The sequence below is a fragment of the Taeniopygia guttata genome, chromosome 30 (genome assembly GCF_048771995.1).
Source record: "Taeniopygia guttata chromosome 30, bTaeGut7.mat, whole genome shotgun sequence".
In the NCBI taxonomy this organism is placed as follows: domain Eukaryota; kingdom Metazoa; phylum Chordata; class Aves; order Passeriformes; family Estrildidae; genus Taeniopygia; species Taeniopygia guttata.
The window spans coordinates 2,185,994-2,204,210 of record NC_133055.1 but is presented as its reverse complement, the minus strand read 5'-3'; the positions used below and the strand labels follow the sequence as shown (position 1 = coordinate 2,204,210).

Here is an 18,217-nt window from a genome sequence, read left to right as displayed (position 1 = left end):
GCAGCAGAGTGTAAGGAAAAACAATTATTTGAGAATTTGAATAGGGGAAAGTATAGAAGAGAGAAACAAGACCTGAGAGAGGAAACCTGATTTATCCCTGTTGGCTGAGAATTGAACAGTTGCATAAACAGTTCCAGGAAGAAAAGGAGAAAAGATGAAAACTGAAAGAAAGGCAAAGGTGATGCTTAAACAAGCTACCAATTCACCCTGTATTGTGCAGAGTCCATTCAGGTGGCTGATTTGCAAAGCATTCCAGGCACAAGCCAAGTGAGACTGAAATGTAACAAGTGGAACCTATGAATACATTCGTACTGACTCATACATCCAGATTCACGCTGATTCTTGTCAATGATTAATTACATTTCTAATAGATACAGGAGAACAGCATTCAGCACTAACAAAGCAGGATGCCAAGAAGCTGGATGAATGACCCAGATGCCAAGAGTTAAAATCACTTTAGTAAATGGTGCAAATGTTATCTGCCAAGGTGCTAAGATTATTTTATGGGTCCTGGATGAGAAGTGGATATTGGCAACTTGCTCTGCAATCGAGGATCACAATGACAATTGTCCTAGATTGCAAGGCAAGAGGTAGTCAATTGTCATGTGTTAGAGGTGTGGCAGTTATCTTCTTTTAATTAGGCCATTTTTCTTTATCTCCTCCACAAACCAATCCTCTCTGCTGGGGAGACATCAGCTGATAATGGGCTATTGAATGTCACTGCATGACTGATAAAGTTGCAGCATCCCATTGTAAGATGCTCTGCCCAGAGGGAGGAGCCAAGCATTTCTACCTGGATGTAATCTAGAGTTTATGGAACACCAGCACAGCTTTTTCTGCACTGGATTTCCCAGAGGAATAGCTGCCTCTTCCACTGCATCTTCAGAGGAAGAACCATTTCTACAGGATCATTGCTCCAACAAAACCACACCTGACACTCCATGAAGACTGCAGCCATAATTCCCATTGGACTGCTGTCAACACCCTGATTAACAGGGTGTCATGTTTTATTCTGACTCTGTCAGTGCTGTTTTAGTTTACTGCATTGTTTCTTTTTTTATTTTCTTAATAGAGAACTGTTATTCCTGCTCCCATATTTTTGCCTAAGAATGCCCCTTACTTTCAAATTTATAACAATTCGGAGGAAGGGGGTCTACAAGTCTCTTTTTTTCCATTTCAAGAGAGGCTTCTGCCTTCCTTAGCAGACACCTGTCTTTCCAAACCAAGACAACAATATTTAGGGTTTTGATGTTCTGCACCATCAAATATGTTGTCTGCCTGATGGCAATGAGTCAATGCTTGAACATTAGCCCAAACTCTAAAAGGAGTCCAGAGACTGTGCTGACTCCATGTGGCACCTGCACCCAGTGATCCAAGGACTGCTAGTGTGTCCCCAAGTGCGGATGGCCTTGGACAGCTTCCCCAGGGTGCCCGCGGCACCGAGGGCATCTCCGCTTCGGCCTGTGTTGGCAACTCCCGCAGCCCACCAGACTCCCAAGTCTAGATGGTGTAATAAAAGCCTCACCAGAATGAGAGGGCTCTTGGTACAATCCAGCAGGGTTTATTAGGGAGAAATCCGAGGGTCCAGGTAGGGCAGGAGTGGGCAGAATCCAAGGAGGCAGGGTAGAATCAGGAACACAACTTCTGCTGAAGGGAATCTGGCAAAGAGCCAGGACCAGGGGAGGGGTTAGGGTATATCACTGAGGGGAGGTGGAAAGGGTCAGGATACAAATCATTCAATGGAGAGAGGAGTCAGGAGAGGAGTTGGAGTGGGGTGACTTGACCTGTACCCATAGGGAAGGAAGGAGGGAGTGGTTTTCCAGGGAGGACTAATGGGGGAACAGGAGATACAGTATTTTCTAGAACCGGGGAGTGAACACCTGGTGACTGACAACTATACATGTGCCTGAAAAAGCAAGGTATCATGGCAAGTTGCACCAGTCTCTATGTTAAATGATGGTGTTTTCCCATGGCATCCTAGCCCTGTCTTCCCCAAGGCCATCTCCCACACCCATGCTGGATTTTTGCTGTAGGGAGAAGTGGAATTTCTGAAATTCTGGCCAATTTGGCCCCACTAACAGTTGAAGTACCTGTCACTGTTGAGGCAGGACGGGAATGAGAAGACTGACTCAGAAGGCTGCTGAGAGTAAAACTCCGATTTATTCAAAATACACTGCTCTTTTATACAGAGCTTCGTGAGGACCAATTTTATTGGTCCTGAAATTAAAAAAATCCACACCATTGGTGCAAAGTGCTTGACACACAGTGATAGAACTTAACTATAAACAATGTGAATAACAAGAGAGATAAAAAATTATTTACATTCTTTTCCAACTCTTTCCCAGGCTTCTGCTTGGCTAGAAACTCTCCATTTCTCTCTTTGACTGAATCTGAGACCCACAAGTACCCAATACTGCAAACCTAACAGCCACAATATAAGCACCTGTGTGCTTGGGCATTGATGGGGTGGTGACAGATTAAGAAAAGAAAGGAACTCAGTCACACTCCTATCTCTCCTGTCTGAGATAGTGGCCAGTGATCATTTTAACACACTTCAGTCTCATCAAACTTGCCAGTATAGGACAATGTTTGCTGTTGGCATTGCCATTATGTCACAGATCACAGAATATTCTGAGTTGAAAGGGACCCACAAAGATCATCAACTCCAACTGTTAAGTGAATGGACCATACACAGATTGAACCAACAACTGTGGTGTTATGAGCACTATGTTCTGACCAACTGAGCCAGTCTTAGGGTCTGGCTCATGAAAGAACAGACAGTTGTGGCTTACGGTTTATTACAGGCAGTTGAATGCCAGTACCACATCTACAATGACTGCTGTACTAAATTTTGCAGAACTGATAGCTCAAATTAGAGCACCCTACCCATGGAGGACAACTCAAATTGCAGGAGACTCCCCTGAAAACATGGAAAGCAGCAGCAGCAGCAGTGGGCAAGCACTTCATAAAGTAGAAGTTGAGATTCCTCCTGAAGAATGCCAAGGCCTAACACCATGAAAGACCAAAGAAATATTCACTATTCAACTCAACTACATTTAAAGAGATGGAACAGAGACATACTGAGTGGGAAAAAGGAATTTTTTCATTATTCTAAGTGATTAAACAACTTGAGCCACGAAGGGGTAACCTGTCCAGGCTAATGCTGCTGAGACTCATACTGTTTTTTCTATCCAGGAATGATATCAGTAACAATTCCAGCATACCCTCACTGAGGATCAGCTTAACCATCGAAGGACAGTTTATCCTTGTTGCAGGAGCAATCACTGCCAGCAGGAAGCAAATTTGGTTCACACATTAACAAGTTCAACCCACAGGGTAGAGTTGCTTCTTTTATTTAAGCTAACAACTATGGTAACTTAGTACATGCATTCTACATCACACATGCTTTTCAGTTGTTAAGTGCAATTAATTGAATATGACCAGGGATTTTACCCATTACCCAAATCAGGTAACACTACCAGTATTATGTCCAAGGACTGCTCCTACCGAAAAGGTGCCACGATAGAGAGGTCTTGGCTGGCGTTCCCTGGCTCCCCTGTGCAGCCTCTCATCAACACCACAAACACTGGGGCTACACGCTTTCCTTCCTACGGAAAAAACCTCTCACTCTCATCCAGAAGCCCATTATTCAACTGTGGATACCACCTCCAATATTATATATGCCCAAAGATAACTCTCATACAAAAGCTGCCAGATCAGAAAGCTTTCACTGATCTCTACCCGCCTAGGGCAGCCTGTAATCTGCACCTAAACCACTGGGCCTACATGCTTTCCTTCCCATGGTAAAGCACTCTCATTTTATTTCACAAACTCTGTCCATTGGAGGTAAAGACCAGCAAGATCTGTCTGTCCACATTTTGTGTGGGAGCAATCCTTGGATGTTTTCAGTACTGAAGGTGGTATCCAAATTTCAGTGGACGAGCTCTTTAAAGATGATTGAAACACTTTTACAGGGGAAGGAAAATACTTAGACCTAGGGTTCAAAGTGCAGATTACATGCTGCCCATGGCAGATAGAATCCAGCAACTATTTTCTGACCTGACACATATTGTGTGGGAGCAATCCTTGGATATATTTAATACTGGAAAGGTGTATCCAAAGTAAGATGGTGAACGCCTGAAGAGGAATAAAGTGATTTTCCATGGGAAGGATGGGATATAACCCACTGTTTCTCGTGAAGATATGCTTCCCTGGGGAGGTAAAGGCCACAGAGGCATTTCTGCCCTGGATCATTTTGTGTTAGGTAATCACTGGAAGTATTCAATATTGGAGTGTGGCTCCAAATGCTGCAACTGTGCTCCTGAACATGAATGACGGTACCTTTACTTGGGAAGGCAAATACATAATCCTGCTGGTGGTGTTCACATGACTGCAAAGTGAAGATAAAAGACAACAACAGCTTTCTGTTCTCACATTATTTGTGTGGGAGCAATCCTTAGACATTCAATATTGGAGCTTGAATCCAAATGTCAGAACACTGGGCCCTCAAAGTGAATGACAGTACCTTTCCTAGAAAGGTGAAACTCCCAGTCCTAATGCTGGTGCTACAGATGATCATCTGCCTAGTAGAGAGACATGCCAGCAAAACCTTTCTGTCCTGGAGCCTTTGTTTGGGAGCAATCCTTGGACATACTCGGTATTGGTGATTTAGGAAATTATGTGTTTGACTCCTGAACTAGAATGACAGTGCTTTTACATGGGAAGGAAAGCAGCTAGCCATAGATTATAAACTGGAGAGGAAAATGCCAGCAAGACTTTTCTGCCCTAGTCTGTTTGGTGTGAGAGCAATGTATAGAGCCCTAGATGTATTCAAAACTGGAACTCAGCTCCAAATGCTGCAACCAAGTTCTTCAATGTGAATGACAGTATCTATTCTTGTGAAAGGAAACACCTTGTCTAATGGTGCTGCAGATGATTATCTGCCAGGTAGAGGTGAAGGCCAGCAAAACCTTGCTATTTTGGTTCCAGCCAGAGTGCAGTGCAGACTCTCCCCTGCCCAGCCAGGTGGCAGGGCGGGACAGGGGAAGTCCTGTGGCCTGACTGAGGTAAGGCCGAAGGGTGGAGGGACTGGAAACAGGCGGGCCCCCTTCAGATGGAAGGGTGGAGGAAAATCTGGGATGTCTGTGTTCCCCCCCAGAGTCTCTCTGGAGAGAGAGAGAAAGAGACAGCGACGGTGTCAGTCAGCAGTACACCGCGGGGAAGGAGAAGAGCTGGGGGGCGAAAGAAGGTGCCCAGCCATGGGAGCCGGAGATCCGGGCAGAGGTGTCCGGGGAATCTGAGACTTTTAACCCTTCCTCGAGAAATGAAGCTTTGTGAAATATTACTCCTCCTTGATTTGAAAGAGAAGAGGAGAGACAGTCTGGGATCCAAGATGTTAGGTGAAATTCTAGGTGGGAGGAGATGATGGAGTGGCTTTTGGCTGGACTTTTTCTTGTTAACCATAGACTGAACCAATTCTCTTCTCCAAGAGAGATTGTATTTTAGGGGGATGTCTGGTGAGCCAAGAGACCTGTTTCAGTGACTACCAACACCGGAGTGGAGTGAACAGAGAAGAGCTGAGGAGGGTGTGGTGATGTCCTCTGTCTTCAGAAAGATGATCTCTGTTCTTGAGACCCTCGGCCCCAGGGGAGGAAGAAAATGGGGGGGACTGTGGTCCCAAAAATGAGAAACTGAACTGTTGTTTTTCTTTGGTCCTTGGCAAAGCATCCTTGAAAAGAAAACCCTACCCTATGAGCAGTCTGTCCATCCATGTACAGTGGTGAGGGTGCTGTGCATGGAAAGGAGTTGTTACCGGTGGCAATTTTTTTCACTGGGCGGTGCCATGTGTGACATGGAAACACAAGAAGTAGCAGTTGCGTTTCTTGGGGGGTCTGTGGCACAGGAGAGACTCCTCTGTCCCTCGATGGACTGAGTATTGATTATCGGAAGGGTGGGAACCTGACTGGAGGTCCAAGTTGTGTCTCACTGTGGTTTGTTGGAACTGGGGGACGGAGGAGGAATGTTTTTGGAAGGTTTTAATTTTTTTTTGGATTTACTTTTTTCCTTTCTTTTTCCTTTTATAGTAGTAGTAGTTTAATAAAGTTTCTCCTTTGTTATTAAGCTTGGGCCTGCTCTGCTCTGTTCCTGATCGTATCTCACAGCAAATCATTTGGGGGTTGTATTTTCATGGGGAGGCTGGCAATGTGCCAGTGTCAAACCATGACAGGGGATATGGAAGGACATGAAGGCACTCTCCTGCTGTGACCAAAACTGCAGGAAAAACAAAAAACTGTCCAACAACATTTCTAGTTTAAGAGAATTAAGGCATTACTTTATTCTGGCCAGGATGTTGCTCTGGCCAGAATGTGCAACAGAGATAATTTCATCCCCACATTGCCTGTGTTGTGCAGAGAAAACTATTCCATCACACATGGTTCTTTACTAGATTTTTCACATACTTACACAGTCAAAACCCAGAAAAATTCACTGGTTCAACGTTCATTTGCCACAAGTCACACAGTTCTTTGTATCTGGTTTCCGATTGGTTATTGATCCCTTTGCCTTCAGCGCTCATTAGGTCGTCATTCTTCATTCTCTTATTGATCTTTTCTCAGATCAAATGTCTCTGACACACCATTAAGGATGTTTAGATGCAGAAGGTCACTCCTTTCTTGAGCATCCTCTGGCAAGTCCCAGTCCATTGAGATGTCAAGCTCATCAGGCCTTGCCCGGGGAACAGAGTCTCTTGAAAAGAAACTTCTGTTCCCTTCCCCCTGGGCAAAGACCCCTGACTAAAGTTATTTAAAAATTTTAGGAGTTGCATCATTTCTAACACTGCCCTTCCCCATGGACACAGTACCCTCACTGCCATGCTGTGTCCCCATCTGCCCCCCTCACGTACACACATGTCTCCAGGGTCCCTCATGTGTCCCTCACGTCCCCCCTGTCCCCCCACATATCCCACAATGTCCTCATGTCTCCCGTGTGTCCCCAGTCTTCCCCATGTGTCTCCCATGTTCCCACCCTATCGCCCATACCCCTGTGTCTGTGCCCTGTGGCAGGAGGTCCCTGGACTCTTCCTGGCCAGCTGGGACATCACTCTAGTGGCATTGTGTTCCTCTGGGAGACAACAAATAGAGAGGGGAAAGACCTGGAATACAGGGGGGACCCCAACACTGTGGCAAACAGGACAGGGCAAGAGCATCCTTCCTCTACTTAATTTCTGGGAACCTGCCAGTGGGACAGAGGACATTATAACCCTTCATGGAATGAGTCCCCACCCAGGGATTTTGACCCCTATGTATGAGATTGAGATCTGCCCACTCCCCCCTCCCCCCCACCCCCCAGTTAATGGCCTCGAGACACACTCACATGTAACTGATTTACCATCCTGGAACTGAGACTTTCCCCATGGGATTGGGATATACACCCCTCCTCCCATGAGACCGGGGCACCCATCGTTGGACTGGAAAACCCCCTCCCCATAAGACTGAGACTCCCCTGTAAGTGGGACATCCCCGCCATGTGACTGAGCACAGAGCTCCATCATCAGCTCCTGCTCCCCCCTCAGCAGGGACCCAGAGGGCCCCTCTGGAGCATCTGGTGGCACAGAGCAAGATGGTCACCAAGCCAACCTGTGTGGGCAGGGGGCCACAGGGAGGCCAAGGCACTGTTTGGGACAGCTTCAGGGCTGAGGGCCCAAAGAGAGACGCCAGTTCTGGGAATCTGCTGACAGAGGAACGGAGAAGAATGCATGGGCAATGTCTATTGGCAGCACCACTTTGCTGCCTTGGACTCCAGCTCATACTGAAGTTCCAACACGTCCAGCATGGCAGCACTCAGTGATGGTGGGACTTCATTCAGGCCATGACAGTCCACTGTCAGTGTCCACTCTCCATGGGACTCAGGCAGGGGCCAATGGGGCTATTGACGGGTGATCGAGTTTTGCTGAGCACACTCAGCTCTCCAGTTCATGGATCAGTTCATGGACAGCATCCTAAAGTTCCATTTGGTGCCATGTTGTCAATGGGACACTGTTGTGCTGGCCATCAGTACCTGCTGTTCTTCTTCCCTCAGCAGTCCCACAGCAGAAGGGTCCTCTGAAAGACCAAGCAGGGGATTCAGCTGTCTGCATTTCTTCTTTGTCCACAGCAGCTCTCCCAAACCCCAGCGGTGTCTTTTCGGGTCTTTGAAATACCTCTCCTGAGGTGATCTATGCCAAGGATACACAGAGCCTCTAGGCCAGCAACGACGGCATTTTTCTGCCACTCATGCCCAGTCAGGAGCACTTCAGCCTCCAGTATAGTCCCTGTTGGGATCCCCCTGTCATCCCAGAAACAGAGATGGATTCTGCCCCTGCATGATGGCATCAGGGTACATTGTCCACCCATGTCAACTAAAGCCTTGTGCTCCTGTGGCTCTGCTGTGCCAGGCCATGGATCCATACAGTCCAACAGATCCCACTGTCCTTTTCCCACACCTGACTGGAGCCAGGGCCCCTCTAACTCTGATCACGGTACTCGTTGCTCACTTCTTGTATAAATATGAGCTGGAGGTCCCTTCCAGAGGGTCAGTAGCAACATCAGCCCTTCAATTCTGCCTGAGGACTTTCCCAGTGGAAACTGAGTGGCATTTTTCCTTGAAGAGTTTTCTGTGGTGATTCATTTTTCCTTTCAACTCATATACCTGTGCTGCCAAGGCAGAGGTGGGTTTTCCATCCCATTTCTTTATGTCTTCACCATGGTCAGGCAGGTGAAACCACAGGTTGCCTTGTGGTGTGCCCCTCTCTCTTGAGCAGGGGGCACTTTGGTCTGTGCTAGGGGGGCATGGAGCACTTCTTTCAGTTACTGGAGGTCTTTTCCACAGATAAGATGCAGGCCCATAGAGTGAAAAAGACACTTTCTTCATCTTGCCAGAGTCTGGTAACCATATTAATCCAGTCTTTGTTCTCCTTTCCATGACATCACTGCCAATTAGTTTGGATATGGTGATGGCTCCTCAGTAGGAACTTCCACCACATGCTTTTTGTACACTGAACCTCATCTGGATCTACAGGGGACTGTAGGTCTGGACACAATCGTGTGCTATGTACCACAAGATGATCCTGCCTGAGCAGGAAGGCTGGACCAGTTGACCCACTGGTCCCTTCCAACCAAACTGATTTTGTGATTCTGTGAAAGCAGGAGCAACTCACAAGTGATGATGGCATATGGACAACTGGGGGAAAGAAAATTCTGCCAGTTACAGGGAGGAGTGACAGCACAGGGACCAGGACAGAGGGATACAGAGAGGAGAGATGGCACAGGGATGAATGACGGCACAGCGTTACCGTATATTAGCGGGTTTGTGATAGGCAAACCAACCAGCCCCTGGTTCGACTGACAGGGGCCTCACCCAGTCACATCTCTCCCGAGGCTGCAGGCATTTCCCTGGCCAGCACCTGAAGGGTGTAGAGTTCTGACATATGAAAGTATCCAGACCGAGATTCTCAAATGCCCTATATAAGCAAGTGTTACAGAATTTCTGAGAGAGATAGGGCATGATTTATGTCTGGAGTGAGAATTGAGCTACCCGCTCAGACTAGGCCCCTGATAAGCGGCCTTGATGGGGCCTAGAAGCCTTTGACGCAGTAAGAAATAGTTGTGGCGCAGTTAGAAATTATGTTAAGGTAACTACAAAGTAATGACCTATCTGAGTGTGAATTAGAATAGAGCTACAGTGTGAAAAGCCTGACCACCTTAAGGCAAAGGTAAACAATGTTAGCTTGCCAATCAGAGTGCCTTTGTAAACTGCAAACTATATAGAAGTGTATATAAACTGCCATCTTCTCTCTATTAAACTGAGAACGTTGCATTAATCATATTGGTTGGATGTGCCTTCTGTCCTGTCCAGCTTTCCTGTTTTCTGCGGTCCCTGGCTTTAAGCAAGGGCATGGGAAATAAAAGCTCTCGGTTGGCACATGAACATTGGGGTGAGTGGACTTTGTTTCCTGCCATCTTCCTTCCCACCCCCTCCTGACACTCACAGCACAGGGAGTAGGACAGAGCAACAGAGAATAAAGCAGGAAGAGGCGCATGAGATAGACCAGGAGGAAGGCAGGAAGAAGGTTCCCCACTGGACTCCATAAAATTACACCACAGAACTGATCTAATTGCCTTCCATGACGGCACAGTTCTTGGATGGATGAGGGGAGTGAAGTGGGTCTGGGCTCCCTTGGCAGCTCTTCAGAAGGACTCAGAAGGTGGGAGAGATGGGCAGGGAGGAACCTCACCTGTCCTGCCACATTCCGCAGGGCTTAGAGACACAAAAACCAGCTGAGAGCAATGCAACACTTACAGTTCTGTTTCCTTCCAACTCAAACCTGGAGAAAACTCCATCAGGGACACACATTGGGTTTCACCTCTGTCATGGGTTGATGCTGGCGGAGTGTTAGTGCACCTATGAAAATACATTTTTCTTAAATGGCTGTTGTGAGATGTGACTAGAAATAGAGTAGAGCTGGTTTAAGTTTAGAAATAAAGAAAAAAGCTTTATTAACTTATACCGTAACAAAAGGGAACACACAAAATTCAGAATGAAAACTTTCTAAAACATTCCTCCTCCTCCCACCTAATTTCTACTAAAGTACAGTGAAACAAAACTTTGGATTCTCAATTAATTTACTACTACTTCAGATAATTCTCAGTTCATTAAGGGAGAGAGGAGTCTCTCTTGTACTATAGTTTTCTACAGGAAATACAATTGAAGCCTTTTATGTTTCTATGTCACACATGGCACCGCCCAAAAAAGATTGCTATTGTGACATCTTCTTTCTATGTACAGTGCTCTCACTACTGTTTATGGAATAACACTGTTTACAGGATCCTTTTAAAGGATGCTTTGCTAAGTACTAAAAACCAACATTTTCTTATTTTAGCACAACAGTCCTCCCTATTTTCTGCTCCCCTGGGGCCAAGGGTTTTGAGAACAGAGATCTTCTTCCCTGAAGACCGGGGGCACTACTACATTTTCTTCATCTTTCTCTGTTTACTTCAGTCTTGCATATGGTGTTACTTCAGCAGGTCACTCTCACTCTTGCACTGGCAATTACTGCAGCAGGTCACTCTCTTGGCTTAAACTATTGAATCTCTCTAAATGTAAACTTCGTGTTACAGGAAAATTGGTTTAGTCTATGGCTGTACAAGAAAGAGTTCAGCTGAAGGCTACTTTATCATCTCTTTTCACTTAAGATTTTTTTCTCATCTTTTTCTGACATCTTAGACTCTAGGCTGTCTCTCTTCCTCCTTCAGATAAAGGAGGATTCTGTTTCATAAAGTCTCCTTTGTCTAAGAAAGGGTTAAAGTCTCGGGCTCTGCTGCCCCCCAGGATGGCTGAAATCTTACAGCAGGCTGCCCAGGACTCCCACCACTGGGCACCTTGCCCCCCTCCTCCACCTCCTCTTTTTCCTCTGCCAGTGTACTGCCGGCACATGATACTAAATTTTAAGGTGATAGAGGCTTTCTCTCTTTTTTTCTCTCCCTGCGGGGGCTGCCCAGGACATCTCAGTGTTTCTCCACCCATCTGTTTTGCAGGGGCTGGCCCGGTTTTATTCCTTTCACCCCCCTTCTCTGTCTGGGGCCCCTGGCCTACCTCAGCCTGGGCTGCATGACTTCCCCTCCCCTACCCAGCCTGTGGGGAGAGCGTTCCCCTGGGAGTTCTCTGCTTTTAACGCCCTGTGTTCTCAGAGGCTTGTCTATATCTTCAGTGGTTACACTAAGTGTTAATATTCAGTCAACTTACAACAACCTCCCAAACCCCAAACATTCTGAGGTGAGGAGATTGCACCAGACCAGGACATTTTCTTGGTTGATCTCCAGAGGCCCTTCCAACCCCAACTATTCTTTCACTGTCCAAAACACAGGCAAGAGCCTCAGCAACCACATTTCGGGTAGTTTTCCTCAGCTTCTAAACTGTCCTGATCCTTTTCCTTTGCCATTTCAGAATCCTCACTTCAGGAAAAATGAGGTGTCGGGATCTGCTGGATGTCCCAAAATTCCCTACCCAAACCCTGCAGCAGCAGGTAGAACCTGCCATGTCTGAGTGAAAAATATTTTATTTTTCATAAAAAACATATAAAAATGCTGCTTTTATCTCTAAACTCTCTAGGTCTTGCCTGCTACACCTCAGATCATTTCAGAACATGGGATTTACAAATCTTAAAATCCTTGAGAAAAATAACATTCACAGTTTAATTTTATTTTGGTGCAAAAAAGTCCCTTTCACTGCTGTTGTCCTTCCTCCTTGAGCAGCACCCCAGGTAAGGAGGTGCCGCAGAGCAGAGACTCCCCTGCAGCACTGGAGAAGAATACAGTGAGGTAGGTGTTGCCTCTGTGTCCGAAATGCCTCCACCTGAGGGACTCGGCCCATGGAAAGGGACCCGGAGCAGCTCCCGAGGGACTCACATCCCCCCACCCCATCTCCTCCAGGAGCATTTTCATCAGGTTTTCTCTTGCTGTCTTTTCCTGAAGCTGGAGTGATGGAGCAGCCTGGGGGGGGGCGGGATCTGGGGTAAGCCAAGGTCTCTTCCCACCACCCTTTGTTGGGAGGGTCTGTTGGAGTCTGGCAGCTGATAGCCCCAGGGCTTCGGTCTCCACTAAGAAGGTGTTAGGCTTGGGCGCTGTGAATGTCCTCAGCCTTGAGTCGTTACTTTCTCTTATCTTTATCATCGAGCAGTGCAGGCCCTCAGTCAGGGCCCCATTCAGGGTGTGGTGGTCTTCTCTGCAGCTTTTGCAAAACAGTTTTACTATAATAGGCAAAAGTTCTTCATGAGGATGTTTAAGTCATAAACAATAATATTTCAGTCTCCAACACACAGCAGTCCAGGATCACAGCTGGGCCAAGACTTGGTCCAAATTTTTTCCTGGGCCAAGGCAAAATTTAGGAGCAGGTCCATTGACAATGCTGTGGTAACTGAGCTATCTCGGAAGGAGATAGCAAGTGGTTGCCAAGGCAGCAGGATCTGCTACAGGCCTCAGCTCATGCCCACGGCAACCACTTGTAGCAGTGGAGGATCTCCATGGAGCTGCCCCAGGACTGGTGTCAGCCATGGGTCTCGGTGCTGGACCTGGAGTGACAGGACGTGGGAGAATGGCTCTCCTCTGATAAAGAGCAGGTTTAGATCAGCTTCTAGAAGAAAATCTTCCCTGTGAGGGCAGTGAGCTCCTGGCACACGTTGCCCAGAGAAGCTGTTGCTGCCCCGTTGCTGGATGTGTCCAAGGCCAGTTTGGGCAGGGCTTGCAGCAACTTCCACTACTGGAATCTGTCCCTGGCCATGGCAGGAGGGTTGGAAGTAGAGGCCCTTTAAGGTCCTTTCCAACCCATACCATTCTCTGATTCTATTATTCCATCAGCGGTGTGTGATGTGGTATTTGGGAGTGTCTTGGACAAAGCAACCACAAAATGACAGTTTTCCACTGTGGGGATAGAAAGGACGGGGCAACAGAACTGCCCCCTTGGATTGCTGGAGGGCACATTTTGTCCTTTCTAGGAGATCCATTGACAGAGTCCCTTGGGAGTCAGTCCTGAAGGGAAAAGGAATCCAGGAGAGCTGGAGATTCTTTAAAAAGGAAATTTTAAAGCTGTAGGAGCTGTGCCCATGTGCCATAAGACAAGCCAGTGTGGGAAAATGACTGGCCTCATTAAAGAGAGGCCTAACCCTAACCCGAACCCTTAGGCAGGAACTCAGGGCAAAAAAAAAAAAAAAAACATGTGTCACCTCTGGAAGGAGAGGCAGAAAACTTAGGGGATTACAAGGATGTTGGGAGGTGATATAGCAAGAAAATTAGAAAGGCCAAAGCCAAACTGGTAAGCTCTGGTAAACTGAAAGAGTTCCTGTTGACTCAAAATCAGCAAATGTGCTATCCTTCTATGAGAAGGACTGGAAGGAGGATTCAGGGAGCTTCAGACCTGTCTGAGACATGGGGTTAGGAATTAGAGGGATATTGATTAGACATAGATATTTAGATTATATATATTGCTTCATATTTGCTGCTTTTTACTGTGCTAACTACCTCTAAAGGGAAGACAACAGTGTACATGCAAGAGCAACACAAAAGAAAGCAAGGATGTGTGATAAGGGAAGGATGATGTTCATCAAAACAGAACAAAGTTACAAGACTACCAGGACAACAAGGCTCCTCTGAAGCCCAAACTGGATCAGTAAGCATGCACAAGAAGACAGGGTGAGAATGTCAACTTTGATGACGACTACTTACTTCATCCCCCAAGACAACCACCAGAGACAAGTACACAGGTGCAAGGGACTGATGAGTTAATTAGCATACAAAGTGGGACAAGGTGGAGCCAGGAAATGAATATGCATAAATGTATTGCAAAATCTAATGTATATGTAACATTTTAGAGGATGAAAAAGAACGCTGAGAACACGGAGATGTGCATGCCTTTGCGGAAGTATCCCGCACGCATCCGGCCAAAAAAAAAATACATACCTACTTTATAACTCACTTTGTCTTTTAGAGTTTTAGTGTCTTTCCATGTACCGTGTCAGCCTGACCCCTGTACTGGGGAAGGCCATGGAGCAGATCATCCTGAGTGCTATCCTACAGCATGTGCAGGACAACCAGGGGATCAGGCCCAGACAGTGCATGTTTGGGAAAGGCAGGTCCTTCAGTGACAGAATGACCCAGTCAGCAGATGAGGGAAGGGTGGTGGACGTATATTTATAGACATCAGTAAAGCCTTTGGCACTGGAGAAGCTGGCTGCACATGGACTGGACAGGGGAACTGTTTGCTGGATGAAAAACTGCCTGATGCTCAAGCCCAGAGAGTGGAGGGGAATGGAACTAAATCCAGCTAGGGCCAGTGTAGCAGGACATGTTCCCTGCCTCAAGAGCTTGCTAACTGGTGAAATAAATCACTAAAGACTGCTTGTCTCGTGGTTATTTGGGTGCCATGGAAGTGACACCTCTAGCTGACAATAAACATCTTGCTGTGGAAGCAAGATTGTGGAAAGAGAAGCTGGAATTTCTGACACACACTTCACAATCTATTAAAGCTACACCAAACTTGTACAAAGTAGAAGTCTTCTGCACATTCCCTGGAAATGTGTGGGGCATTTCCCCCAAAGTCGGGATGCTGGTTTTGTGGTTCCTCTCTCAAGGGTTGAATGAAAGGACTCTGTGCACACTCTTGCCAGTTTGGTGGTAAGTTACATTGACTCCTAATCTATACTATTTCTTTCCTAGCTTTGATATAGGTACCTTAATGTTGTGCACTGTTTTATGTAATCTACTAGTAGTTATTTTTATACTGCTTAGTAGGTAACTCTGTTCAAGACCTTATGTCTATTATCTCCTGTCTATTCAATCAATAACTCATTTTATAATAGACCTGATCTGCCACTCTTGTAAGCCAGAGTGGTTTAGGTGCAGGCCACCTAATTCAAGCTGTACACAAAAATCTTAGCCAAAGACAGGGCTTGTCTGAAGCTCCCACTCCATCCATAACACCAAATTACGTGTGGGTGACCCCAGGAGTCAGTGCTGGGTCCAGTCCTGTTTAACATATTTACTGATGAGGGGATCAAGTGGAAGTCAAACTAAGTTCACAAGTGACACCAACTTCTGTGGGAGTGTGGATCTGCTGGAGGGCAGAAAGGCTCTGCAGAGGGATCAGGACAGGCTGGATCAAGAGGCTGAACCTGTCTTCTCCCCCATTGGGATGCCTGTTGGGTAGGAATCATGCCCCAAGTGCTTCCACCTGAGGGACTCAGCCCATGGAAAGGGACCCGGAGCAGCTCCTGAGGGACTCACATCCCCCCACCCCATCTCCTCCAGGAGCATTTTCATCAGGTTTTCTCTTGCTGTCTTTTCCTGAAGCTGGAGTGATGGAGCACCTGGGGTCAGGCAAGGTCACCCACCCCAAACCTCCCCCACTTTTAGAGTCCCAGGCTGGTTTGGGTTGGAAGGGACTTCAAAGGTCATCTCGATCCAGCCCATGGCAGGGGCATCTTCCACTATCGCAGGTTGCTCCAAGCCCTGTCCAACCTGGCCTTGGACACTTCCAGAGATGGAGCAGCTGCAGCTTCTCTGGACAGCCTGTGCCAGGGTCTCACCACCCTCACAGGGAGGAATTTCTTCCCAGTATCCCATCTAACCCTGCCCTCTGGCAGGTGAAAACCCTCAGCCTCCATCCCATCCCCAGACAAAGACCCTGCCCAGCTCTCCTGGAGGCCCCTTTCTATATTATATTTTATATTTCTGTTAGATTTGTACCTACATCCATATCAGCTGAAAAAGTGGCTCAGGCAGTCCATGACTAGTTGTGGCCACCTGGGGTAGCCCCTTTTGGGGGGTGCAGGGGAATGCCAGGAGTTTGGGCAGATCTATGGGTTATTTTAGAGAGCCTCAGGAGGTTTTAGAGGGAGGTTTGGGAGGGTCCCTGAGGGTTTATAGGGTGTCTGGGGGGGGGGGGGGGAAGCTGTGGAGCATTTTGAGGGCATTCTAAGGGTATTTGGGATCTACTGGGGAGTCTGTAGGGGATGAAGGGGCCTCTGGGGTTTTGGGGTGGGGGTGGGGGGGCCTACAGAAGAGTATACTCGAGGTCCCCAAAGTCCTCTCAACCTCTTCTTCATCTGACAGGATTTATGTCCACCTCTCCGGGAAGCTCACCACACAGACTCTGTTCCCAATTCCCATGAAATTTTTGATGTGCACATCATGCAGGAATGCTTTTCCTGCAATTTCCCTGGCTCCAAGAGGGACCACGGGAGTGGCACGAAAAAGTGGGGGAGGTTGTCCGTCCCCCGCATCGGCAATTGCAATTTTGATTCGAATTCAATTAAAGGCTGAACTGTTGCTGATACTGCGATAGGGTCAGGGTCTTTCTCTACATCGTCGTCATCACGCCAGTTCCTGGGAGACACTCGAAGGGCGCTTGGAATCCAGTTGCGAGTGCTTGCGGGATCATTAGAGGGTCTGGAGGGGCACTTAGGGGTCGGGGAGGCAGTTGGAAAGCACTTGGGAGTCCGAGGGTACACAAAGGGGGCATTTTGGGGGCAAGTAGGGGACGGGGGCCGGGCGGACTTAGGGACCCTGAGGGGCACTTGAGGGTCAGGAGAGGGACACCGGGGGTACTTACGGGGCCCCGGAGGGGCACTTACAGACTTACGGCTCGGGGAAACGCTTGGGGAGCAGCCGGGTCGGCGCCGCGGGGCCAGGCCCGGCTCTGAGGGGACTCTCAGGGGCCGCGGGGCACGACGGGAACCGCAGTCCCGGCCCAGCAGCGCCCCCGGGGCCGCGCGGCCTGCCGGGAGTTGTAGTCCGGGAGGCGAGCAAAGCGGCGCGGGCCGCGCGGCCTGTCGGGAGTTGTAGTCCGGGAGGCGAGCAAAGCGGCGCCGGCCGTGCGGCCTGTCGGGAGTTGTAGTCCGGGAGGCGAGCAAAGCGGCGCGGGCCGCGCGGCCTGTCGGGAGTTGTAGTCCGGGAGGCGAGCAAAGCGGCGCGGGCCGCGCGGCCTGTCGGGAGTTGTAGTCCGGGAGGCGAGCAAAGCGGCGCGGGCCGCGCGGCCTGTCGGGAGTTGTAGTCCGGGAGGCGAGCAAAGCGGCGCGGGCCCAGCGGGGGCGCACGGGGCCGTGCGGGAGCCCGGGGGGAGCCGCTGACGGCCCCGGGCCCCCGCAGCGCCCTCGGGGCCGGGAGTGCACCAGAACCCCCCGGCGCCACGTCGGCCGCGGGAAGGTGAAGAAGACAGGGGAGCCCCGTTCCCACGGACTTGGGGGGTCTCCGCCCCGTTACGCCAAATAAACCCCCAGACGTCCCTATACGCTTCCTGGTCCCCACAGACCCCCCAGCGCTGTCCTGGGCCCCCCAAAATATCCCACGGACTCCCGGACCGTTAAAGACCCCCCAAAGCCCAAGGGTCCCGCCAAACCCCTTCCTGGACCCCAATATCTTTCAGATTTTCCCCAGCACTTGTAGAGGCTCCCCCAAAAATCCCACAGACCTCTTCTAGACGCCCTATAGACATGCAGTGCCCTCCCAACTGCTCCCGATTTCCAGCGCTCCCCAAACACCCCCCAAATCCCTTCCGCAGCTTCAGAGCCCCTCCAAACACCCCACAGACCCTCACAGACCCCCTAGAGACACCCAATACCCCAACAACAACCTATTTTGAGCCCCCAGAATCTCCCAAATACTCTTGGGAACGTTTAGGGGGAGAGGGAACT

The 18,217-nt window shown here is 48.6% G+C and overlaps 2 protein-coding genes across 2 annotated transcripts in view; one reads left to right on the top strand and one right to left on the bottom strand.

The window, feature by feature from the left end:
* LOC140680256 (uncharacterized) overlaps positions 1 to 18,217 on the top strand; it is a 1,118,524-nt gene that overhangs the window by 1,024,845 nt on the left and 75,462 nt on the right. The window lies entirely within an intron of this gene.
* Positions 10,502 to 17,782, bottom strand: LOC140681016 (uncharacterized; the record flags this gene model as incomplete). Its single annotated transcript, XM_072920095.1, has 1 exon — positions 10,502 to 17,782. A coding segment is annotated over one exon (1,119 nt), but the record flags the coding sequence as incomplete, so codon positions are not given.